General features: G+C 37.5%; 1 protein-coding gene across 3 annotated transcripts in view; it reads right to left on the bottom strand.

Moving 5' to 3' along the window:
* DYRK1A (dual specificity tyrosine phosphorylation regulated kinase 1A) overlaps window positions 1-26,005 on the bottom strand; it is a 222,192-nt gene that overhangs the window by 3,537 nt on the left and 192,650 nt on the right. For all 3 annotated transcript variants that reach the window (XM_082654273.1, XM_082654275.1, XM_082654274.1), the window contains 6 exons: window positions 24,644-24,791; window positions 20,407-20,693; window positions 17,676-17,822; window positions 15,660-15,800; window positions 7,009-7,315; window positions 6,401-6,525 (listed from right to left, as the gene is read on the bottom strand). In XM_082654273.1, coding sequence (XP_082510399.1) covers window positions 6,401-6,525; window positions 7,009-7,315; window positions 15,660-15,800; window positions 17,676-17,822; window positions 20,407-20,693; window positions 24,644-24,791 — 1,155 coding nt within the window. The remainder of the gene's footprint in view (window positions 1-6,400; window positions 6,526-7,008; window positions 7,316-15,659; window positions 15,801-17,675; window positions 17,823-20,406; window positions 20,694-24,643; window positions 24,792-26,005) is intronic.

Below are 26,005 nucleotides of genomic sequence, written 5' to 3'. Positions count from 1 at the left end.
CAAACTTCTTCTGCGAAGGGCCAGATAGTAAATATTTCTGACAGGTCCAAAAGGCATTCTTTACTTTCCCCCTAAAGCTCCTCCTCTCTCCAATCTTTCCTGTTTTAATAGAACCACTAGTACCCATCTAGCTGCTCAACCATTCCTCCATCCAAACAATCAGCAAGTACTACTAAAGCTACCTCCAAAATAGAACCCAAATCTGGCCTCTTTTCTCCATCTCCACCACGACTACTCTATCCTAGGTCACTATCATCTCTTGCCTAGACTAATATAACAGCCTCCTAAATCAACTCCCATCTTCCATCTTTGCCTTTTTCCAAACCATTCTCCAAAGAGTAGCAAGAACAGTCTTTTTAAAACACAAATCCAAATCAGGCAAGAAAAAGAAAAGTCATCCACATTGGAAATAAAGAAGTAAAATGGTCACTACCTGCAGATGACGTAACATTACATTATATGGAAAACCCTGAAGACTCCGTTAGAAAACTGTTAGAACTAATAAATGAACTCAATAAGGTTGCAGAATATAAAATCAATACACAAAAATCGACTGCATTTCTATATACTAATAATGAAACAGAAAAAGAAAACAATCCCATGTACAACTGTATCAAAAAGAATAAAATATCAAGAAATAACTTTAACCAAGGAAGTAAAAGACCTGTAGAAGAAGAAGGTCTGGAAGAAGAAGACAAAAATAAATGGAAGGATAGTCCATGCTCACAGGCTGGAAGAGTGTAAGAATCAATGTTGTTAAAATGTCCCAACTACCCAAAGCAATTTACAGATTCAACGCAATCCCCCACAAAATTCCAACGTCATTTTTCAAAAAAAAAAAAAGAATAATCCTAAAATTTGTAATCCACAAAGAAACCCAAATAGCAAAAGCAATCTTGAGAAAGAAGAACAAAGATGGAGGCATCATGCTCCCTGGTATCTAACTATACTACAAAGCTATAGCAATTAAAACAGTATGGTACTGACATAAAAAAAAGCACATAGATCAATGGAACGGAACAGAGAGCCCAGAAATAAATCTACGCGTATATGGTCAACTAATTTATGACAAAGGAACGAAGAATATACAATGGAGAAAGGACAGTCTCTTCAATAAATGGTGTTGGGAAAACTAGACAGCCACATACCAAAGAATGAAACTCAACCACACTATCTTACACCAAACACAAAAATTAACTCAAAATGGATTAAAGACTTGAATGTAAGACCTGAAACCATAAAACTCCTAGAAGAAAACATAGGCAGTAATAAGCTCCTTGACATAGGTCTTGGTGATGATTTTTTGAATCTGACACCAAAGCAAAAGCAACAAAAGCAAAAATAAATAAATGGGATGACAACATACTAAAAAGCTACTGCCCAGTAAAGGAAACCATCAACAAAATGAAAAGGCAACTTACTGAATGGGAGAAAATATTTGTCAATCATATTATCTGATAACAGGCTAATATCCAAAATATATAAAGAACTGATAAAACTCAACAGCAAAAATCCAAACAATCTGATTGAAAAACGGGCAGAAGATCTGACTAGACATGTTTCCAAAGAAGACATACAGATGGCCAACAGGTACAGGAAAAGAAGCTCAACATCATGAACCATCAGGGAAATTCAAATCAAAACCACAACGAGATATCACTTCACACCCATGAGAATGGCTATTATCAAAAAGACAACAAATAGCAAGTGTTGGTGAGGATGTGGAAAAAAGGGAACCCTCATGCACTGCTTGGTGGGAATATAAATTAGTGCAGCCACTATGGAAAACAGTATGGAGGAGGTTCTTCAAAAAATTAAAAACAGAACTACCATATGATCCTGCAATTCCACTTCTGGGTATTTATATGAAGAAAACAACAACAGTATCTTGAAAAGATATATGTACCCCCATGTTCATTCACTTCAGCATTATTTACAATAGCCAAAATATGGAAACAACCCAAGTAAGTGCCCACTGATGGATGAATGGATAAACAAAATAATCCAAAATCCATAAACAATCTGGCCAATGCTCATTTCTCCCAACTTTTCCTCTAGCCATCCTTCCTCCTGCTGCCTAAGTTCCTACTACACAGGATCTTCCTTCTACTCCTCTACCTAGTCAACATCTTTCAGAAGCCTCAGGGTGTTTGTACTTACTGTTCCTTCTGCCTAGAATGCTCTGATTTCTAATTTCTGCTTGGATGATTCTTTCTCATCATTTCAGTTCCAGAGTCTTCCCTCACCACTCTGGCTAATGCTCCCCCAATTTCTGTGGCAGAGGTTCCAAATTGTCCTCAAAAAACATACTCTTCTTCCTGAGCATAAGGCTGCACTACGCTTACTCCCCAGCCTCCCCTGTACTTAGACATGGCCATATGACTGTTTTAATCAATGGAATATGAATGAAGGTTCCTATGTTACAGCCAGATCTGTCCCACAAAATACATCCCAAGTCCTTCTGCCTGCCAGATGCAGCAGACAACTAGGCCCTTGGGGATGGGGCAGTCATAAGATGGTAGGAACCCAGGATGTGGGAGAGAGCCAGGCCACTAACCTGAATACCCACTCTGGACTATTACATAAAAAAGAAACTTCACATTTTTTAAGCTACCATATTTTGGGGGGTCGCCCTGTTATCAGTTCGGCCTATCTGAATTAATACCTCCCACCCAACAAATCACTACTCTCTATTACATTATCCTGTCTTATTTTCTTTTTAACAGTTAATAGTACTTGCAATTTCTATTCATTTGATTCGTTTTATTTATTTTCTGTGTCACGGTAAGCTCTAGGAAGGCAAAGCCTGTGTCTTTATCACCAGTGGCTAGCACAGATCATTAAGACCACTCAACAAAGGTGGTCTCAGAATCAAAATTCAAGAAAAACTATTGAAAATAATCCAGTAGAAAAATAGGCAGAAAGTTCTCAGAAAATATTAATGGTTCTTAAACTATGAAGCTACTTAAATTCATGGAAAGAAGAAATAAGTGAAATGCAACTATACTCTGTCCAATACCAGGTTTTTCAGTTCAGACTGATCCAAAGGTGATCACACTGACTGCTTCTCCAAACTCTGTTAGTGGGAGGCTAAACTGGTAAAACTATATGGAGAGCAATCTGGCAACAGCTATCAAAATGACAAACCACGTTACTCTTTGACCCAGCAATTTCACATCCAGGAACTCATATCACATATAAACTGCATGTGTGTGGATGATTTATATGTAGGGTTATTTATTACAGCATTATTTGCAGTAGTAAAAAAGACTGGAAATAAGCTAAATGTCCATTAATAGGGAACTACTGCAATGACTTGGAATATCTAAACAATGGAATACTGTGTGACTGTTAAAACACAACAAAAAGAATGAAAAAGCTCCCTATATGATACAGAAAGAGCTCCATAATATACATTTTAAAATATATGTAGGGCTTCCCTGGTGGCGCAGTGGTTGACAGTCTGCCTGCCAATGCAGGGGATGCAGGTTCGTGCCCCGGTCCGGGAAGATCCCACATGCCGCAGAGCGGCTGGGCCCGTGAGCCATGGCCGCTGAGCCTGAGCGTCCGGAGCCTGTGCTCCGCAACCGGAGAGGCCACAACAGTGAGAGAGGCCCGCGTACGGCAAAAATAAATAAATAAATAAATAAATAAATAAAAATATATGTAAAACATGTTAAAATAAAAAAAACAAGATGTGTGCACGGTATGCTACCATTTGTGTACAAAGGTTAGGTGAAGGATATACATTTGTATTTGCTTGCATATGTATAAAACATCGCAGAAAGACTACATAAAACTAATAACATTAATTTAGAAACTGGGAGAAAGGGATGGAAGAAGGAAGGTCGTTCTAAAGAATTAGGGAAAGCCTCTGGCCATGATATTTGAGACCTGAAGGATATATAGTAGTCACCAAAGCAAAGACAGAGGAAAAGCTTATTCCAGGCTGAGCACGGTCAATGTGAGAAATGTGAAAGGGAACATGGTATACAGTCTGAAAAATGAAAAAAAAAAAAAATTCCAGGAAGACCAGAATGAATGAAGAGGAGGAAGGATGCCTGGGTAGGAGCCAGATGACAGAAATCACTGAATCCTGTGTAAGAAGTCACAATTTTTTTTTTAAGTACAAGAGAAAGCCAGAAACTGGCTGAAAGCAAGGGAAAGAGCTGGATCAGACTGCTCTACTGAACATTCACTAGGCTGCAGAGAAGAGAACAGAGGCGAACTGGTGAATGAAACTGGACGCTGGAAGTCCGGTTGGAATAATCTTTACAGCAAGATAAGCTAGAGATGATTGTACCAAGCGGGTGAAGTAGAGAGAACAGACACATATGTAGGATATTCAGAATCCATACTATTTACCATTGGATTCAAGGTGGGGGGTGAGGGAGAGAGGAGTCAAGAATGAACTCCCCAGGTGCCAGGTGTACGACCTGAGCAAATGGGTAAATTCAGGGCCACTTGTATTGATACAGATAAAAGGAGATGAGCTTTGGCGGAGGAGAAAATGATGACTTCAGTTTATAGGATGCATTTGCAGTGTTATGCTGTAGGGACTTCCAAAACGGTATTTATAGTAAATGATTAGAAATAAAGGTGTGGGGCTCAGGAGTGAAGTCTAGATCAGAAATAAAGACATAAAGTGACCGACATCGAGATGGTAGCTGCAGTCATTGGTAAGAGCAGGTGAGGTCACCAGGAAGTGTTTAAGGTGAGAGACAGGACACAGACCACCCACGTTTACGTGGCCGCGGGGGAGCAGAGAATCCGAAAAGGAGACAGTGAAGGAAGGAGGTGGGCTGGGATGAGGGCCATCCTGTCCGGGAAGGCAGAGGAGGGTGCTACAAAAAGCATGGAGAGGGGCTTCCCTGGTGGCACAGTGGTTGAGAGTCCCCCTGCCGATGCAGGGGACGCGGGTTCGTGCCCCAGTCCGGGAAGATCTCACATGCCGCGGAGCGGCTGGGCCCGTGAGTCATGGCCGCTAAGCCTGCGCGTCCGGAGCTTGTGCTCCGCAACGGGAGAGGCCACAGCAATGAGAGGCCCGCGTACCGCAAAAAAAAAAAAGCACAGAGAGGTCAGGGCTGTGTCAACGTGAGTGAGGACCAGAGAGTGACAAGTGACTGAGTGTCTGCCGGGCTCCTCAGTAATGACCACTGTGACTCCACAGGAACAGTTTCCTGAGTTGGGAAGCAGCCCAACTGGAGCAGCTGAAGACTTCTTAAAGGGTGAAGTAATAGTAGCAGAAATGTGGGGCGAGGAAGACAAGGGCCAGGGAAAGGTTTTGCTTCAGATGGGAGAGAGCTGGGGATGATCAGGTGCTGACGGGAAGAAGGCGAGCAGAGGACACAGGGGCCAGTGGCTGAGCAGGGCCAAGTCCTGTGCAGGTGGGAGGAGAGGGGCAGGGCCCGAGGTGGCTGACCCCAGGCAGGAGCTGCTGCCCCTGCTGACAAGGGGCCGGAGAAAGGGGACAAGCACACATGGCGGTGGGGCGAGGTGGCTGGTGACACGCAGTGAAGCGCTCCTTTCTGAGGACTGTTCCTTACACAGTGAGGAGTGAGGGAGAGCAGAGAAGGGGAGGCAAAGGTTTCTAGCAAGAGTAGGAGAGTCTGAAGCAATTATTAAAGAGAATGGGAGCACGATGAGATGACCTGAGAAACATGCAAGCTTGCCCAAGTAGATGCTGGTGACTACGAATTAACAGGGGTGACAATGCATCTACAGATATGCCTTTCTCCACCAGCACTCAGCTGCCCCAGTCCCAAGAATGGGCAGTGATAGTCATCAACTTCCATTTTATTTCTCATTAGATAATATACTTGCCTCTCACTGTAAACATCATAATGCAGTACTCAGTATGAATTAACTTATTATTTTACAAAGAGTATTTAATCAATATTCTACCATCATCTGCTTCACCCCTTAAAAAAATTTACTTAATTAGATCCTCTTTAACAAAAAACCTTCAAAACAAAAAATGGAGGTGAAAATCAAACCACAAACTGATTCAGAATCTAGGACTGTCAGTGATAGCAGATCACAAGAGGCAGTGGAGTGCAGTAATTAAGAGCACGCACCTCGGAAAGTTCCCTAAACCTTGAAGTCACAGTTCCCAAAGTAAAATGAAAATCCAAACAGGGCAAGGCTCAAAATGCTGCCGGAGTAAACAAGATAAACAAACACCTGGAGCAGCTGCTGGTACGCACTCAATAAACGGGAGCTATTTCTAAACACGGAGGGAAAATGTTTCAAGGATGTGTAAGTTAGAATTCCTTACAACCAAGGAAGATATGAACCTTTTAGAGTAAATGACGTTATCATTCTAAAACCACTTGGCATCCAACACTGGTACGCCTGGGCACAGTGGAGGGCGTGAATGAAGGGCTGTGTGACTGCTCACCTGGGGACTGTGTGTCTCACAGTCCATGGCCTGGACAGCAGCTGTGAAGTGCCCGCCGCTGTGCCGATGCTGGTGCGTTGGGTCCGACCTGGCTCTCCCACTGTTGCTAGTCCCCGATGACCCACCTGAAGCATCACAACACGATACAGCTTGTGAGTGTAAAGTTAATTCTGTTCAAGTATATATCCTAAAACTATAACATTAAAACGGGAAGTGAGTCACCAAAAAAAAATCTGTATTAACCTGAAGTATACCAGGAAGGTTTCCAATTCTCTATGTTCTTTCACATCAACCACTGAACTAAAATATGACCAAGTTTGGTTAAGTCAGGGGAAAACTCAAGCATGTGAACCAAGTATTTCCATTTTAAAAACAATTTTAAAATTTGGCTAATAAGGAGTATTGTTTCCAAGCAGAATTTATTATACGCATAATTAAGTATTAGAGCTTTGGGGGAGGTGAATTTTTTTACTAGCCACAAAGAACAGGTTCGGGAAAAATAATTCCTCCCACCCACTAACAAACTTTAAAAAACTTTAAAATAACCCCCACTTTGTAAAGAAAAGAGGAAACATTTCAAAGCCTAATATAATATCAAAAGAACAGACCTGAGCTTGAAGATGTACTGGAGGTGGTGCCCGAAGACTGTGACTGCTCCATGGCAGGACTCGTGGATACGCTATTACTTGTGTTTGTACCTTCATCAGCTGTTTTCTTGAAAAAACTGTGCTGCAGGGCATAGTAAGGTTGAATTCGAGTTTTGGGGTCATAATCAAGCATCCTTAAAATGAGGTCTTTGAACTTCAAGTAGTCAGCTACTGTATGACCCGATTCCCCAGCACGACGCCCACCAGGTCCTCCTGTTTCTACTCCGAGAATATTATGAAGTTTGCGGGTTCCTGGTGGTTTATACTCCTAAAGAGAAAAAAGATAAAAAGGCTTTCTCTAAATCTGATGGAATATGTAAAAGCCTACGTAATGTCAAATATGCTTACATGTATGATAATGTTGAGGCCTTTATTAAAAAGAATGCTTTATAGTTAGAGCCTCTATATTTTCACACTAATGTGAAATATTCACAATACTATTCACATACTATTCCGATTAAAATACTATTCACAATACTATTCACATACTATTCCGAACACACTGTACTTAGGAGAAATTCACTTTTGAGACCAGAAATGACTATAAAGATCATCTAGCCCAGAGATCAGCAGACTATGGCCTGGCTCAGAGCCTGTTTTTATATAGCCTCCACTATGAATTGTTTTCATATTTTTAAAGATTGTAAAAACAAACAAAACCAAGTAAGAATACTCAACAGAAGCCCACAAAGCCGAAACCTTTACTATGGGGTCCTTTACAAAGGAAGTGTGCCAACCAGTGGTTGTGAACCTCTTTTCTGCCCAATACACCTGTGAACTCAGGGGCACTTACTCAGTAACAGTGGCTCATTAAAGTTTTAAAGATCACTCCTAATAAAGAATCATGGGTCTAACCCTACCTGCTCATATGCAGATAAAAGAATCAGAAGTAAATTATTTATGCCTCATTTTATTGATAGAAAATATGGTTAATAATAAATTGCCTTAACATGTGCTGAGATTTTCTGGGAACTCATTTTAACAGACAACAGTATAACCTTTAAAATCCCTATGAATACTGAATTTATTCAGAATAGTATCATGGGATTTTTGCTTCTAGGTACAATGTAGAAATTCGCAAGAGACCATCGCTCTTACTCTAAAATCAAGAACAAGCCAGGCAGGCACACAACAAAATCACTGCTTTTTAAAAACCTATCAGAGAGCTGAGGACTAAAGAAACCAGATTAACTAAATTCTAGAAAATGAAGAGTCTTTCCTAGGAAAGAAGAGACTTATGGTGGGAGAAGGAGCAAATGCCACAGATGTGACTAAGAAGAGTCCAGCCCAACTCCCAACCAACTTCTAACAGCCACGTGTGGCTGGGCCACAGGACGGGACAGGCAGATGACCCAGGGAGGGTCCCCCAGGGCGCTGCAGAGCTGGGTCCAGAGCAGCATTATGGACACAGATCACCCCGAGGCACCAAGAGTTAGCAGCGGGTTGCTGGCTGGGCAACAATGCATAAAAGATCTCTGCAGTTTCCAAACACCGCTTAAAACCTATGAAGACAGTGGAGAATAGAATCTAAGTCAAGCAAACAAACAAAACACAGCCCAGATTCAGCTAAACTACAAATGAAACTGACTCAGTCTCATCACACTAGCAGCCTGACAGAGTAAGCAGCATGCCTCTTTCTAAAGGGAAGTAAGATTTACTTCCATCTCAACTGTTCTTAAATACAGCAAGTCCAACATACATATAAAAAATTATAGACACATGAAACAAACAAACAAAAAGGGTCCATAATCAAGTGAAAAAAATAGTAGAAAACTCACATATATAAATGACCCAAATGTTGAAACTGACAGACAGGTATTTTAAAATAACTATGGGGCTTCCCTGGTAGCGCAGTGGTTAAGAAACCGCCTGCCAACGCAGGGGACATGGGTTCGGGCCCTGGTCCAGGACGATCCCACATGCCACAGAGCAACTAAGCCCGTGCGCCACAACTACTGAGCCTGTGCTCTAGAGCCCATGAGCTACAACTACTGAACCCATGTGCCACAGCTACTGAAGCCCGTGTGCCTAGAGCCTGTGCTCCGCAACAAGAGAAGCCACTGCAACGAGAAACCCGCACACCATGACAAGGAGTAGCTCCCGCTTGCCACGACCAGAGAAAGCCTGCACGCAGCAACAAAGACCCAACACAGTCAAAATAAATTAATTTTTTTAAAATAACTATGATAAAAAGAATTTACTTCAAAAGTTAGGTAACGTGTGGATAGACTGGGGGGGTGTTATTTAAAACTAGTTTTTCTTCTTTTTTTCTTTTCTTTTTTTTTTTGCGGTACGCGGGCCTCTCACTGTTGTGGCCTCTCGCATTGCGAAGCACAGACTCCAGATGCACAGGCTCAGCGGCCATGGCTCACGGGCCCCGCCGCTCCGCAGCACGTGGGATCTTCCTGGACCGGGGCACGAACCCGTGTCCCCTGCATCGGCAGGCGGACTCTCAACCATTGCGCCACCAGGGAAGCCCAAAAGTATTTTTTTTTAAAAAAAGATAAATTAAGTGAAAACACTAGAACTAAAAGAAATGCAGAGAATCCATTTAATGGTTTTAACAGCAGACTGGGCTCAAGAGAAGAAAAGCAATCAGTGAACTAGAAAGACAGAGCAAAGAAATTATCTAAACTAACACACAAAAAGAAAACAAAATGAATAAACCAGAGACCTCTAATAGTAAGCACTATAACATATATTTAATTGAATAATTAGCAGGAGAAGAGAGAGTGAAGCAGAACAAATATTTAAAAGGATGATGTCTGAGCACTTTCAAAAACTGATGAAAAGAGATTAATCCACAGATCTAACAAACTCAGCAAACTCCATGGAGAATAAATACAAGGAAAACTATACATAAGAACCTAATAGTCAAACTGCTGAAAGATCAAACATAAAAAAAAAGCAAAAAAAAAAGAGGTTGAACAAAAAGATCTACAAAGTTCATACCAGCTTTTATATGTCATGTTTGAGCGTGTCACCCAAATTGCTTGCTTCTTTTCTCTTCCACAGAAGATCCCTGTGCTAAAGGCATTTTCCTTCTTTGTTATATCCCCAAGTTCTCTTTCTCAGCGTGAGAGCGTGCTAAGCGCAGCTTGAGAAGACCTGAGCTTGCTTTCTAGCCCTACCATTCCTTGCTGTGGTCGCCAAAGAATTTATTTAACACTCTTGAATCTCAGTTTTCTGATGTGTAAAAATGGAACTGAGAATATCTATTATTACTATCTATCGTCATCTTATTGTGAGAATCAAATAAAAACATCTTAAGTTATAATAATAAAAAAAAAGCATCAAAATCAGCCAGGGGGAAGACAGAGAAATATTTCATAAAGAAAACAATGCTTAGAAAAACCATTGACTTTTCTTCAGAAACAATGTAATACAGAAAACAATGTCATTAATATATTTAAACAACTAAATTTGTTTAGGTTTACGTAAACCTAAAATTCTATATCAATTTGTAATTTCCATATCCATGGAAAATATCTTCCCAAAAACGAAGGTGAATAAAGGTATTTTCAGATAAGCAACTGCTGAGAGAATTCATCAGCAGAAGTTATTCACTATAAAATAAAAAGTTAAAGGAAGTTCTTCAAGCTGAAGGAACATAATACAAGATTGAAGTCAGGAACTGCAAAAAGAAATGAAAAATTCTATGGGTAAAAAGAAAAGAACTTTTTTTTTCTTTGGGGCTTGCAGGATCTTAGTTCCCCAACCAGGGACTGAACTCGGGGCCGCAGTAGTGAAAGCTCCAAGTCCTAACCACTGGACCACCAGGGAATTCCCAAAAAGAACTTTTTATTTTGTTTATTTTTTATGTACTTTTAAATCTCTTTAAAAAATCATTTTTAATTTAAGTAGTCAATGTTTGTGAGGGTTATAACATATGTGTAAGTGATATATGATGACAAGAGACAGAAGGACTTAGATAAAAGCACGTGGTTATCACACGGTTTATAAAGTGATATAACATTTTGTTAAGTTCAACTGGTAAGTTAAAGATGCATACAGTAAAAGCAACACTAAAAATTACACACCGAAGAACAGCTAAACAGTCACTTAAGAAAAGGTGAAATAAAATACCAAAAAGTACTCAACTCAAAAGAAGGCAGTAAAGAAGGAACAGGGAACAAAGAACAGATAAAACAAATAGAATACAAATAAGGCAAAAGTCTAAAACCCAAACCCCTGAATAATTAAATAGGTTAAATATTCATTGTGAAAGGAAGATACTATTTGACTAGATTAAAAAGGATGACTCAACTACATTTTGTATACAGAAGTCATACTTCACATACAAAAGTATGAACAGGTTTACTACAGTAAAAGGGTAAAAAAACCACTATAAAAATGTTAAGAATTAAAAAGCTGGTATAGCTAGAGTAATATTAGACAAAGTAGACTCAAAGACAAAAATATTATTAGAGATAAAGAGGAATATTTCATGGTAATGAAAGACTGAATTTATCACCAAGTCCTAAAAATACTAAGCAAGTATACCTATTAAGAGAGCTTCAAAGAACATAAAGCACCTGAAGGAGATGAAGACAAATCCAGTATCATCACTAACAATGAACACTCCTCTCAGTTACTGATAAAACAAATATACACAGACAGACACAAAGTAAGGATGTAAAGATTCTCGAAGAAAGATAAGGCCAACAGGCCCATAAAAAGATGCTCAACATCGCTGATTATTAGAGAAACGCAAATCAAAACTACAATGAGGTATCACCTCACACCAGTCAGAATGGCCATTATGGAAAAGTCTATAAATAATAAATGCTGGAGAGGGTGTGGTGAAAAGGGAACCCTCCTGCACTGTTGGTAGGAATGTAAATCGGTACAACCACTATGGAGAACAGTACGGAGGTTTCTTAAAAACTAAAAATAGAGTTACCATATGATCCTGCAATCTGACTCCTGGACATATATCCAGAGAAAACTAATTCGGAAAGATACAAGCACCCCGATGTTCACTGCAGGACTATTTATTGGGTTGGCCAAAAAGTTCGTTCGCGTTTTTCCCATAACATCTTGCAGAAAAACCCGAACTTTTTGGCCAACCCAATACAATAGCCAAGAGATGGAAGCAACCTAAATGTCCATCGACAGATGAGTGGATAAAGAAGATGTGGGGTGTATGTGTATATATATAGCGAAATATTACTCAGCCATAGAAAAGAATGAAATAATGCCATCTGCAGCAACATGGATGGACCTAGAGATTATCATACTAAGTGAAATAAGCCAGACAAAGAAAAACAGATCACTTATATGTGGAATCTAAAAAAAAAAAAAAAGGAAAAGAAAAGAAAGATGCCAATGAACTGACTTTCAGAACAGAAACAGACCTACAGACATAGAAAACAAATTTATGGTTACCAAAGGGGAAAGGGATGGGAGGGATAAATTAGGAGTTTGGGATTAACATATACACACTAGTATATATAAAACAGATAACCAACAGGGACATACTAGATATTTTGCAATAACCTAGAAGGGAAAAGAATCTGAAAAAGAATATATATATGTATGTGTAACTGAATTACTATGCTGTACATCTGAAACTAATACAACATTGTAAATCAACTACATATACTTCAATTTAAAAAAAACTTTTAAAGGAGAGTATCTTCATAAACTTGAGGAAGGTAAAGATTTCTTAGAATACAAAAAACACTATTCATTAAAAAAAAGATTAAATTTCCTGCTCATTAAAAACTACTACTAAGGAAAGAAATAGGCGAGGTGCAGTCTGAGAATACTGACAACATATATGTGACAAAGGACTTATATCCATTACATGTTAAAAAAAAAGGAACTCCTACAGCTCAACAATTAAACATCCCAATAACAAACAGGCAAAAGACTGGAAAGACTATCACAAAAAAGAAGATACACGAATGGCTAATGAGCACATGAAAAGGTGGTCACTATCATCAGTCATGGGGAAATGCAAATGAAAACCACTATATATACCCATTAGAATGGCTAAAATCAAGAAGACCAACCACATCAAATGGTGAGGATGTCATGCAACTGCAACTCTCATAGCTGTGGGGATGCAAAATGATAAAACTGTGGGAAACTGTTTGCTCTTTTCTTATGAAGGTAAACACACATACACCCTATGATCTGGTAATTCTACTTCTAAGTAGTGAACCCAGAGAAATGAAAATTTAAGTGTACAAAAGTTGATACAAGAATGTTCCCAGTAGCCTTATTCATAATAGTCCTAAACTGGAAACAACCCAAACATCCACTGACAGGTAAATATAAATACAGTATTTCCATTCAATGAAATACTATGAAGCAATAAGATGGAGTAACTTCTGAGACACAATATGGATGAATCTCCAAAAACAATGTCTGTTAAGTGAAAGAAACAAAGTAATAAATACTATACAGATCCCATTTACATGAATTTTTCCTATGAATAGTCAAAACTAACCTATGATGACAGAAATCAGAAACTGAGGGTGAGATGACAGAAAAGGATATAAGAGGTGGTGGAAGTACTTACTCTATGCCTTGTTTTAGGTAGTGGATATATACTGTTGTATTTAAAAGTTAAAAAGTTAGAACACTTAAGACACTCATCTTACTGTGTATAAATTATACTTCAACAAAACGGTATCGTTTATACTCTTAATTCTTCATCCCCTTTCCCCACCAAAGGAAAAAAATAGATAGTAGGTATGGATTTCATTACTAGGAAGCTAAAATGGGCCCTTGAAACATAAAATGAGAAATTAAAAATAAAATCACTAAGGAAATAAAGCAAACAAATATACCCAATGATGGTGCATGCACACCTGTTTATACTTACGGTTAAAATCCCTAGTGCATCGTTACAATGTAACCATTTGGTTATGGATTTGATTTTTTTGTTGCTGAAAATTTATTTCTATTCAAAGAGAAGTAATTATCTTACACTTTAAAAAATAAAGTTTCTTAAGTCAGCTGCTTAATTGCAGCTAAAGAAAACCTCAAATAATCTATGGTTAATTAATATGTATTAAATGTGGGTCAAGATACTCACTTTCAATTTTAAGGGAAAAGATTTAACTACTCTTTTCTGAAATGTCCCCCCTAAACAATTTAAAATAATTATACCTGAATTTTGGAGAAATGATAGGTTACAACTCATTGTGACTTAACTGTGGTTTTATAAGGCAGAGATTAGGGAAATGGAATGAGATGAATGTTTCATTTAGAAAAAGGAAAAAAAACAGCAGCAGCAGAAGAAAAAAAAAACTTCAAAGTGGAAAAAGAAGTGGTAGCCTGTACTGCAGAGAGATAAAAACATAAAGAAGGCTTCACATCCTCCATGCTAATTAAAATCAACTGGTAGGAGCAACCCTGAATGCTGCAGAAGCTAAGGACTCCTAGGCTGTGTTTTGGTTCAATGGGAAAAGGCGCCATGACTGATAAAGCTATGTGGACAAAGGCAAAAGGATTCAGGATGTCTGCTTGGTATTTTCCATCCCTTCCTTATGGGGAGTAGGCATAATTTAGCTGCCAGATATTACAATGCCTGGAACTTCAGAGAATAAGGCAAAATGCAGTAAGTTACAAATCAGTTGTGAAAGATAGTTATATATATGTATTATTTTTTTTAATATTCTTAAAAAAAACCCCATTTGATATTAAAAGTTAAGACTCCATAGCCGAAGGTGAATTACAGCACATAAGCATCATCTTCAATTCACTGGAAATGACACCTGGTGGCAGCATCGCTAAAACGCAAGGGCAAAATAAAAAGTGTAGCAAAAATAAAATCTAAGTGTTGAAAACGCAAAAACTACAATCACAAGGTGTCTGGTATATGTATCACATACAATCACAGATTTATAGATTATTTTCATCTTATACTAGAAACAAGCTAGATTACAAAACATATGTTTATTTTCAGATATATAAAACAAAGATGTAAATCAAGATGCAAAACTGTTATCATTTACTCTATTAAACTGACACAGTTTAGGTCTCTGAAAAAAGTTCTCAGATAGAAGAAAATTACTAAAACGTACCTAACGTGTTTAAAAACCTCACTTAAATTTTAAAGATTTTGGAGATGTGAAACTCCTGTTACCCAAGCTAGGAATCTGAAATCTATCAAAAGGACCATTTAGTCAGTTCATATTCTTGTCACAAACTGCTTAAGAATCCTTTTCTCTCATCTGAACTTAAAAAAAAAAAAAAAAAAGCCATTTACTGCAATTATGACTTCCACTGTTCACAGCTGCAGTATTGTTAACTGTGACTTCACTACGTACTCAAACTATGAGAAACAAAGGTCAAACTTACTAATTCTACTGTGGAAACAAGGCATGGTGATTTGATCAGCTACCTCAAAAGGCAGACATACAGTTTCAAAATGAAGCCTTAAAGAGCACTAAGCAAACACTGGTCCATACAGATAGTTCAGGTCAAACTCTATAACCAACTTATGAAGAAAATATACATACCTAAGTTATCAGTGGAACTACTGTTAATAACTGACTTCAGCAACACTGATTTCAAGTAAATACAAAATGCGCTATATAAAGACAGCTCAGTAAAAGAAATAACAAAGGCTCAAAAAAATTATTTCCCTATTTTACCCGTTTTCCATCTTTGGTCTTCTTTAAGTTCCAAGTGCCATCTGGCAACTTCTCAAAGAACTTTCTTGCTTTTGGTGCTTGGTCAAGAATATGAGCAGGTGGAATACCCAGAACTTCCACTATTTTATTCATCTGATCTACCTGTATTAAAAATAAAAACAAAACACCTGTAATTTCTACTGTAGGACATCCTATCTGTGCTCATCCATCCATTCATTCATTCATAAATTAGAAATAAATAAATCGAGCATCTCCTGTGTGCGGGGCACTCCTCGGGGCAGTAAGCATAGAATAATGAACAAAAGAGATAAAGTCCCTGCTCTCCTTGAGCCCCACACTCCACAGAGGGGAGGGCACACAATGAAGCAAACACGTACATCCATGGGATGGCAGGTGGTCACGGATACAATGGAGAGTAAGGAAATGACTGGAGGGAGTTTTAAAGTTTAAGTTTTGGGAGAATTTTAGTTAAATAATCACACAGAGAAAAAAAAAAACCCAAAGGCTTAAAAGTGTGGACCCAATAAAAGTATTTTTTTTAAGTGCAGATTAATTCACTCAAATACTGAGCGTCTACTATATGCTGGAAACCATGCGCACTAGAACACAGTAATAAACAAAACAAAAATCCCTGCCCCAAAGTTTGTGTTGTAGAGGAAGAGATCACCAAGAAGCAAATACATAATAAGCAAATACATATCAGGCGACCACTAAGAACCATGGAGAAAATTAAAAGGGGATGGAGAGTGAGAAGGGCACTGCAACTTAAAATAGGGTGTCACGAAAGGCTTCCCCGAGAAGGTGACGTGAGAGCAAAAACATGAAGGCCGCAAGGGCAGGAGCAAGAGCACTCCAGGCACGGAGCAAAGAATGAACGTAAGGGCCCTGGTACAAGCCTGTGGTTCGTTCGTAGGGACCTGAGAGAGAGCTGTGTGTGCTGGGCCGGGAGACGGCAGGGGGGGGGGCGGGGCGGGGCGGGGCGGGGCGGGGCAGGACAGCAGGGAGAGGTGGAGAGAGAACAGGAGACAGAGGGAGTAAGGGATTTTCAAGCTACTCAAAAGGACTGGCTTTCACCACGAGTGAGATGGAAGCCACTGAAGTTTCAGATGCTCCTAATGTTGTTTAAGCCCATGAAAAAGGTACTATTACCTTTCTATTATTTATTATTAAAAGAAAACCAAAGACACACTTATGGCAGCTCTGCCAAAAAGTAGCTCACTGGCTAGAGTGAAGTGAATTAAAAGGAAGGAGGAAGGGACACATTTCTGGCACTATTTACTGACAGTCGTATAACCCAGTTCAAGTCATGAAATTTCATTAGTCTTTCTTTTCTCACATACAAATGAATGGACTGATCACAATCTGCAATGGTTAACTTTTCTTTAAAAAACAAAACACAACAGGATCCCACAAGCAAACAGTTTTAAAACCAATGAAAGCCCATTCTTGTGACTGTAAGGGAGCTTGGCCTCCCTCTCCCTTGCCCTCCCTCCTCCCAGGCACTGCCTCTGACCTTCAAAAATCTTCTAAGAACACAGAATAAACACCTGTGGACTCGCTCTGAAATTCTATAGTCCTAATTTACCCTGAATTATTCAGATCAAATATTCATCAACAACTACTAGTCATCATTTACTTTAATTTCAAATCATACTCTCAAAATTTAGTCACGTTTACACTGTTTTTAGGGTGGTCCTCATTTCTTCATTATCATCTTTTTCTGTTCTTATACTTAAAATCTGTAAAATTTATACCAAAATACTTAACATTTTCTAATCTAATTTATTGCTCTCCTCCACTGGCAGATTGAAAGATCTCGCTTCCCGTCTCACAATTCTAAACTCACCGTTACATAATTGAAAAAAAATTTTAAATGGATAAAATAAGTTCAAAACTGACCTAACACTTGAATGATAAAAGTTGGTAAATAGACATCTTTTCCTAAAAACAACTTTCAGATTATACTGTCAGAGACTGAAAACAAAAACAGAATTTTTAAAGCAATCCATCATATACCTCATTGGCTCCACTGAACAGAGGTTCTCCAGTGTGCATTTCAACCAAAATACACCCAAGGGACCACATGTCGATAGCAAGGTCATAAGGCATTCCCAGTAGCACCTCTGGAGACCGATAAAAGCGACTCTGAATATATTGGTATATCTGAAATATATTTCAAAATAGTATTAATTCCAAAACAAGTTTTGTTTAACTGTGGTCAACAATGAATTAAGAACACAAGTCTAATATTAACAGCAAAAAATAACTGGGTTATTAGAGTTCCATTTACTGATTTCAACATTAGACTATGAATACTGTTTAAAGAACTAAACGTTTCAAGGGAGTGGTAAATCTGTGAAATGAAAAAAAAAAAAATATATATATATATATATATATATATATATATATATATATAATTCAAGCCCTTTCATTTAGTTCAATCCTAACCGGTAACCAAGATATAGCTTAAACAATTATGCCTTATTAGAAGAAAATATTATTGAGAACAATTTATCTCCCTATTATTCTTTCCTGCTATGGCTGGTACTTGGTTTACCATTAATTTAACAGCTCAATTGTATCTAAAGTAACCTGAAAGACTTTTTTCAGGTTAATTCAAAGCATTAAGAAAGACTCAAACTCAGTACAATGTAATTGAAATTTCAGACATCTGTACTGTACTAGTCTCACAGATAAATCTAGAAACACTGCCACATAAAGATTCAATTGGGAGTCGTTTCTGATTAATCACTTCTCTACCCTGTCCTCCTCCATCTCATTCTAAGACTTCTTAGAAAAAGAAATCTTGAAATGGATTATTTTCGATGAAGTAATCTGAGATGTCTTCAGAGACCAATTCATCTTCACCTGGCCATTTAAAATTTATATCTAGAAATACTACAAAAGCAAAGATAGTTTTACTAAAAAAGGGGAGAGAAACAAACAAAATCCTCCTACCCAAACTCCCTAACTTAACACTCAAACAAGGCAGCCAGCAGCATGGAGCCGCTTCTCACGAAAGCTTCTGTGACTTCCACAACTCCAGCCAAATCTGAGAACCATCCCATGCCTCCACTAGCAGGTCAGCTCAACCTTAAGGCCTGCTCAGAGTGAAGAAAGCCTAACTGAAAGGGACCAGGAAGAACTATTACATTTCCAAGTTTTTATAAGCCAATGGCATCGTGAAGCCCCAAAGACTCCCTACTACTGAGACTTATTTCCCAGCTTAGGAAAGGAAGTTTGTCACCTACCTATCCAGCTGCTTAAAGCAGTAGTCGGGTTATCTACAAGCCTGTGTGTGCCAGGATCGTCTGAGAAACTTTTTTTGAAACATACTTGCCCTGCCACCTTCTAACACTGAGCCAGCAGACCTAGAATAGGGCCATTGCATGTCTGTTTTGGAAATGACTTCCCATGGGATTCTGATACACTCACATAGTTAAAAAACTCACTGAGCTAGAGGTATAGCTGTTTCACTTTGGCTGGAGAGAGATAGTAGTGCTTGATATCATGGCAGCATATATGATTTGGTTTAAATAGGAAAAAATTTTACAAGTCTAAAATCTATTCAAATGACTCTCAAGATGGGCACATATTTTCCATTTACAATATACTTGATCCCTATTAACAACTATGAGCATCTTTTGATTTTCAGAGGCATCCGAAACTGCAAACTTTGCTTCCTATTCCTTCCATTTTTAAAAAGTATTTCAATGTAGCATTGCTACCATAAGATAATTTTCAGAAAATAACAAAAAGACAATCTTGTTAACTGACCATAAACCTTCATGATTAAATTAACCTACTGTATTTAAAAGCTGGAATAAAGTTGGATAGGAAATTTCACTAATTTGGAAAAACAAGAAATGGAAAGCCAATATGAAATAGGAATATCTCCATGTTAGTTATGTTTTTACCTTTTTTTTTAAGAAATGCAGTTTTAATACTTACAAGTAAATAGGAACAACATTTTAAATGAATAAAGTATTATCAAATGGTGACCCTAGTTGGTTTCAAGAAGAGACCATCCTATAACTTCTATTTTATATGCAAAACACTGTTAGAGTAGCTTTCATAACGCTAGAAAGATCAGTAGGAAAAATTTGCTTTCCTAAAATCAGCTAAACCTAAATCTATTTACTGCTATGGACATGTCTGTTTTTAGCACTCTAAAGAAAACTAGTTCGGTGTCATAATTTATAAAACAAAAAAAAGATTTAAACTTATTTATCAAAACAAGTATGTCTATCAACCTAGTAATTTACACTGTATCACTGTGTGTAATTTAAAATTACCTGCATTTTTTTTTACCCATCAGCTTTTGAGGAAAAACATTTATCTCGACCTATATTTAGAGAAATATTTTACAGCAAGGAGTCAATGTTCTATTATTGGAATTTCCCCAAATTTATACTAAGGACCTCTATTTGGGAAATATAGTTACAACAAATCACCTAATATTTAATATATCCATCCCCTCTTTTCTCTTAGACTTTTAGTATACACATAATTTTTTAAGTTAAACTTTAAAAAACTAATACCTTCTAATTCAAAGTTTACTATTTGCATTTTAAAAGGTATTTCCCAAAATAGGTATCAACACAAGGTGATTCAAGTGCTGCATTTTAAAGATAACCATCCTGTAATTACCTCCAAATTGTATACAGATTAATAACATTTCAAGTATCTACTTACAGTCTTTTAACCTAATTCTAATTTTAATTCACAAGTCCTGAAATATACTTACCCTCTGCCCCAGCTGACAAGAACTGCCAAAGTCAACAATCTTGATTGCACTGCGTTTGGGGTTACAAAGAAGGATATTCTCAGGTTTTAGGTCACAGTGAATGATACTAAGTTCTGGAGTCGCAAGGAAAAGCAGTGCAGTGCACATTTGCTGTGCAAACTTTCGTGTTAGGTTCAAAGAGACACCTCGAAAATTGGTGTTCCTCAACAAGTCATAGAGGTTGTAGGACAGCATTTCAAAAACTAAACAGAGGTGGTTTCGAAACATAAAGTGGCGTTTTAAATGCACTGAAAGAGAAAAAAGTTTCATTTTAAATTATACATACCAATAAAATGAGAATAACATGCACATGAACTCTCCAACAATCTGTAACATGACACTGTCAAATGCAGAGTGAAAATCAAGTTAAAATCTGGAGATCAGCATTCTGCACTAAACAGCACATTCTTTAATCAGTTAAGAATATCTAAATTGTTCATCTGCTGAATTAATATATTAGTGTATAGTGTCTGCCAATATGCAATATAATGCAAGAAGTACCACCAAAATGCCTTGCTTAAAAAAAAATTAAGTCAGGTATGAAAACGCAAGTAGCAAACTGACAAAGAGTACTGAGAATACTTTGATAATTTTATTGTCACTGGTAAGAGAAAACACGTTGTACTCCCTGAAAGCCCTACCTCACAACTTCATCTAAGCTCCATCCACTGGGATGTCCAGCTTGTGACGATGCTGTACTTGGCAGCCCTCTCTGGGAAGGCTTTGATACACATACACAATCTGCTTTGCTGAGCCTTAGATGTCACTAGTGATTTTCTGAAACAATTGTCAAAGGAAGACAGGTTTTTTTTCTTTTGGGCAAATACAGCAAAGGCTCGAAAATCACATTGCAAGGTACTAGAGTTCATAATCAAGGCATCTGATTATGTTCATCAAACTGGTACATAGGACATCCTGTCCAAGACTGAAGGTTTGGGAAAACTTCAAAATAAAGCTCAATCACAAGAAATTGTGAGTAGGCTTATGAATGGGGAAAGTCTAATAGAATACATTACTTGGTATCACTACTGATCCTCTAAAAAGGCTTAATCGTCGACAAACTGCTTCGAAAAGTTGTGCTTTAAGTATTAACACTGACTTCACATCAGATGAAGTCATTCAATGAAGTAAAGAACTGCCCTTCACTATAAAAATTCTTACACACACCAAACTGAGCACCTATAACTCAACTGGAACGACATAAAAACAACCATTTGTCAAGGCTACCTTCATTTTGGTCTTTTAGTATCATTTAAAACAGAGGTTTCTCTACAGATTTATCTGGAATAACTAGGACAGTATTCAATGTCTGGTCCCTGAGAAAGGGGATACATTGTGTTGTCCTGGTAGGAGCCCTGAACTGTCTCCCTGGAAGCACTGCATGTCAATATAGCTTTTAGATCATTCCTGATACACGTGATCTAAAATTAGGATAAATAACACAACTACTACATGGCTCTATAGGAGTCCATAGTACAACTCAACTCTCACTAACAGTTACATAAGAATGTATAACATCTGTTCTTAATCACTGAGTTCATAGGTTTAAAATTAAGAACATAGCTCCATGTGACATAAGACACCCCAGAGACATGGTCCAAACAAGAGTTCTGACCTGGTTAAGCAGCAGCCGCAAAAGGAATGCAAAAGGTAACTGATGCCAGAATTCAAACGTGATTATGACAATCCCTCTAAGAAGCTGTGATTAGAATATTCTTCCAATGGAAGATCAATCCACTCAATTCCACTAATTCATCATTCATTTACTAAGTATCTATAATGTGCTGAGCACTAAAGACACTGTCAAAGAAAGCTCAAACACAAGTATATACATTAAGTTTTTTTAAACTGAACTTTGGGGAGAACAGACGGTTGGCAAGACTTTGTTCTACACTTAAACTGAATGTTCTTTTAACTAGACCGTGGCAGGTACCAAATAATCCAGATAAGAAATTATGCTATGTGGTAAAAAAAGTAAGAGTTTTTAGAAGTTCAAAGACTTAAAGACTATACAACTCATGAGACTAAATTATATTGATCAAATCACTTCAAAATTAAGTTATTTACGTTATAAAAGAGCAATACAACTTCCAGACACCTTAAATTCAATGTACCAACTCTACTGCCATGGCTGTGTCTAAATCTAAAGTTCTTTTTGCTTGTTTTCCAATATAGAAACTCAGTTTCTTAAGACACTGTGCATGAATTCACCTTCTTCCTAAATAAGAACCTTTAAAAACAAAAAAAACTCATCCAAAAGAATATCTGTAATAACTGATGCAATTAATGATCATTAAAGTCAGTTTATTAGAAACAAAAATGACAGCCATTATTATAACATAACCAAGTAGCTAACATTTCGTGTTTTCTTTCAACAAGGCAGAAATAAATTGTTGTAGTAATGCTATCAACGTGTCTACTACTTAAGCAAAAATTCAAAATAAAACAAGAGTGAGAAAGAAGAAAAAGGGAGGTATGTTTAGAGACTGTAAGTCTAAGGACTGCATCCTTAGAATGTCCTTCTTGGCCTCCTAAGCCCCTTGAACGGAAATGTGCTCACCTTACACTAAGTTGTAACTGAAAGTGAACAGCAAACATGCAGTAAGTGTGAAAAGACTTGAAATACAAATGTTATTACTGTGGGTTTTATCAGACATCTACAGAGAAGGCACTAAGGAAGAAAAATTAATAGTATAAGCTCATTTTATTGCAACAATGAGGAATGAAGGGTGTTTCATAAATGAAATTTAATCTGAATATGTGAACCTTACACCTTTAAACATCAATTTTTTTGTTTCTGTTATTTTGGGGGGACTAAAGAACCATAATGCCCTCCCTTCATTTCTTTTTTTTTAAAAAATAAATTTATTTATTTTTGGCTGTGTTGGGTTCTTCGTTGCTGCACGCCGGATTTTTCTCTAGTTGTGGAGAGCAGGGGCCACCCTTTGTTGCGATGCATGGGCTTCTCATTACTGTGGCTTTCCTTGCTGCGGAGCACGGGCCCTAGGCACACATGCTTCAGCAGTTGCAGCATGCGGGCTCAGTAGTTGTGACTCACGGGCTCTAGAGCACAGGTTCAGTAGTTTTGGCGCACGGGCTTAGTTGCTCCGCGGCATGTGGGATCTTCCCGGACCAGGGCTTGAATCCGGGTCCCCTGCATCGGCAGGCGGATTCTCAACCACTGTGCCATCAGGGAAGCCCTCTCCTCATTTCTTAAAAAGGAGTTTGCTAATAAAACTTAACCTCATATGTTTTTCAGGTAAAGTTAGCATTTCTGAAGGTGAGCTGCTAATACATGCCTATAAAACAGTCTGTAATTAATTGACCCTAAGGTCTCTATCTTAAAATTGACATCATTTTGTGTTTACAGTTGGCAGCAATTTGTTTCTTGGTGGCACATAAAATTATGGTGTCTTAGATTTGATTAAGAATAGTATTAAAGAATGTATAATCAGAAGATGTTTTATCCATATATCAATTGGCCCTAGACTTAACTATTTTCATAATTCTTCTGTCTCCCCTTTTTGTATTCAGAAGAAACACCATACGACAATGAAATAAACACAAGCTCTGGAGTTAGGCAGAGGTAGGTTCAGACCCTAGCTCCAAGAGCCCTGGGACCTTGGGTATGTTACTCTTTGTACAAACTACCTGTAATATAAGGATTTACCACCTTCCTTTCAGGACTGCCATGGTTACAGATGATGGAAGAAAACCACAAGGAATATGGTAGTAGTTCAAGAAATGTTGGCTACTATTTCTTGAGGAAGAACCTGAGATCTTGGCTCAGACATTCCAAAAATGGTTCTGTAACCATTAACAACATATTAGCTCACTTCTAATTTCTGAGCTATATTAGAAATGGTTAAAGTTAACACAAAGTGGCCTCTCTATATAAACATGCACCATTAAAGCAAACAAATGACACTTGTAAGTTTGAAAAACAAAAAAAAAACAACAAAAAAAGACACTATTCTCATTTGTTTTTATACTATATACCACCTAGAATGCACGTACCCGAAGATGTAAAATATTACTGCCAGATCAAGTAACGTGTATAAATCTATGCCCTCCAACAGAAATAACTGAATTTTTACCCAATCACTAAGATAAAATCAACATATATTCATACAAAAATAACTCAAATTTGTGGTCTGGGTTAGGGCGCACTGCTTTCTTTGCCTGTTTGTTTGTTTACCTATGTAGTATTTCATTTCAGTGTCATGTTTGTTCATGAGCTCAAGAAGTCGCACTTCTATCTGGGCTTGATTCAGAAAAGCCTTCTTGTTCTTTATTATTTTAATGGCGACCCATTCTTGCTCCACACGATCATACGCCTTTACAACCTAAAAGAGAAAAAAGACAGATGATACCTATTTCATTAATGAACAATTTAACAAGTTTACAGTTCAGCTTAATTGTACATTTATCTAATTCCCCTTTTTCTGACCTTCCTAATTAAAAGAGATCCTATTCGTTTCCATTCAACAGCATCCATTTACTATTTTATTGTCACTTTAAGTCATTTTTCAAATGGATTTCTTCTGCATCCTTACAGTATTTCTAAACATCCACAAAATAGATAACTTTCTTAAAATGAGATTAACTATTTTCCTCCTTCAGAAATAAATTATGAATCTTGACAAGTGCTTTGGGGTTTTTTACCTTTCTTACTAAATAACATTATAAAACAATTCTTCTAACTATTCTTTTAGTAAGAGAAAAACCTGGTTTAAATCCCAAGCATATGTGTGAGATACTTAAAAGGTTCTAAGTCATCTGAAAAATGTAGATAACTTTCTAAATGTGACTTAGATTTTCACAGATAAAAACTTAGGCATACCAGAAGAATTAGTTTACAGTTATTCAATTTAAAAAATATCAAAAACAAATAACCAGGAAAAAAGTTTAAAATGCCATAATTAGGGGATTTTGAGTTTTAAAATGAGAAGGAAACTGAAACATTCATGTGCAAATCACCATGCATACCTCTCATTTAAAATTTTACTCATTTAAAACAAGTTTCACACTATTAATAAATTTATACAAAATCAGGAAATACACAGATAAAACTATATCTCTACAAATCAGAAACTGCTATAAGTGATTAAATATTATATTTATAATATTACAAATAGTCTGAATAGATAATAGTTTTAGATACATTTTCTAGCATATTCAGAAAGTACAGAGATGCAGGTAGAACTCCAAGTGATTCCAATGTGTTGGCTGAGTACCACTGGATTAGAGGAAGAGAATGGAATGCATGGTCCAAGATCACATCAGTCAAGGTTACTGTCAATCATAGATCATAAATCATTCAGCTGAAATCAAACTTGGAATGAAACGTGCAGTATCTCTGGTTTCACCCAATTCTAAAAAAATACTATCTATTGTCTTTTAAATCAGAGGCGACCCATGTAAACATCTGACCAAGTGCTTCTGATATTCTTCTGTTTCACTGACCATACTGACTGTACCAAGAGTTGCAGTTCAGTGCCCAGATCCTAACGGTCTCCAGGACAAAGGCCACTAACATGGACTCAACTATTTACTGACT

The sequence above is a fragment of the Grampus griseus genome (genome assembly GCF_964374135.1).
Source record: "Grampus griseus genome assembly, chromosome: 5".
In the NCBI taxonomy this organism is placed as follows: domain Eukaryota; kingdom Metazoa; phylum Chordata; class Mammalia; order Artiodactyla; family Delphinidae; genus Grampus; species Grampus griseus.
The sequence above is the reverse complement of the archived record's forward strand: the minus strand, read 5'-3'. Positions and strand labels throughout refer to the sequence as shown.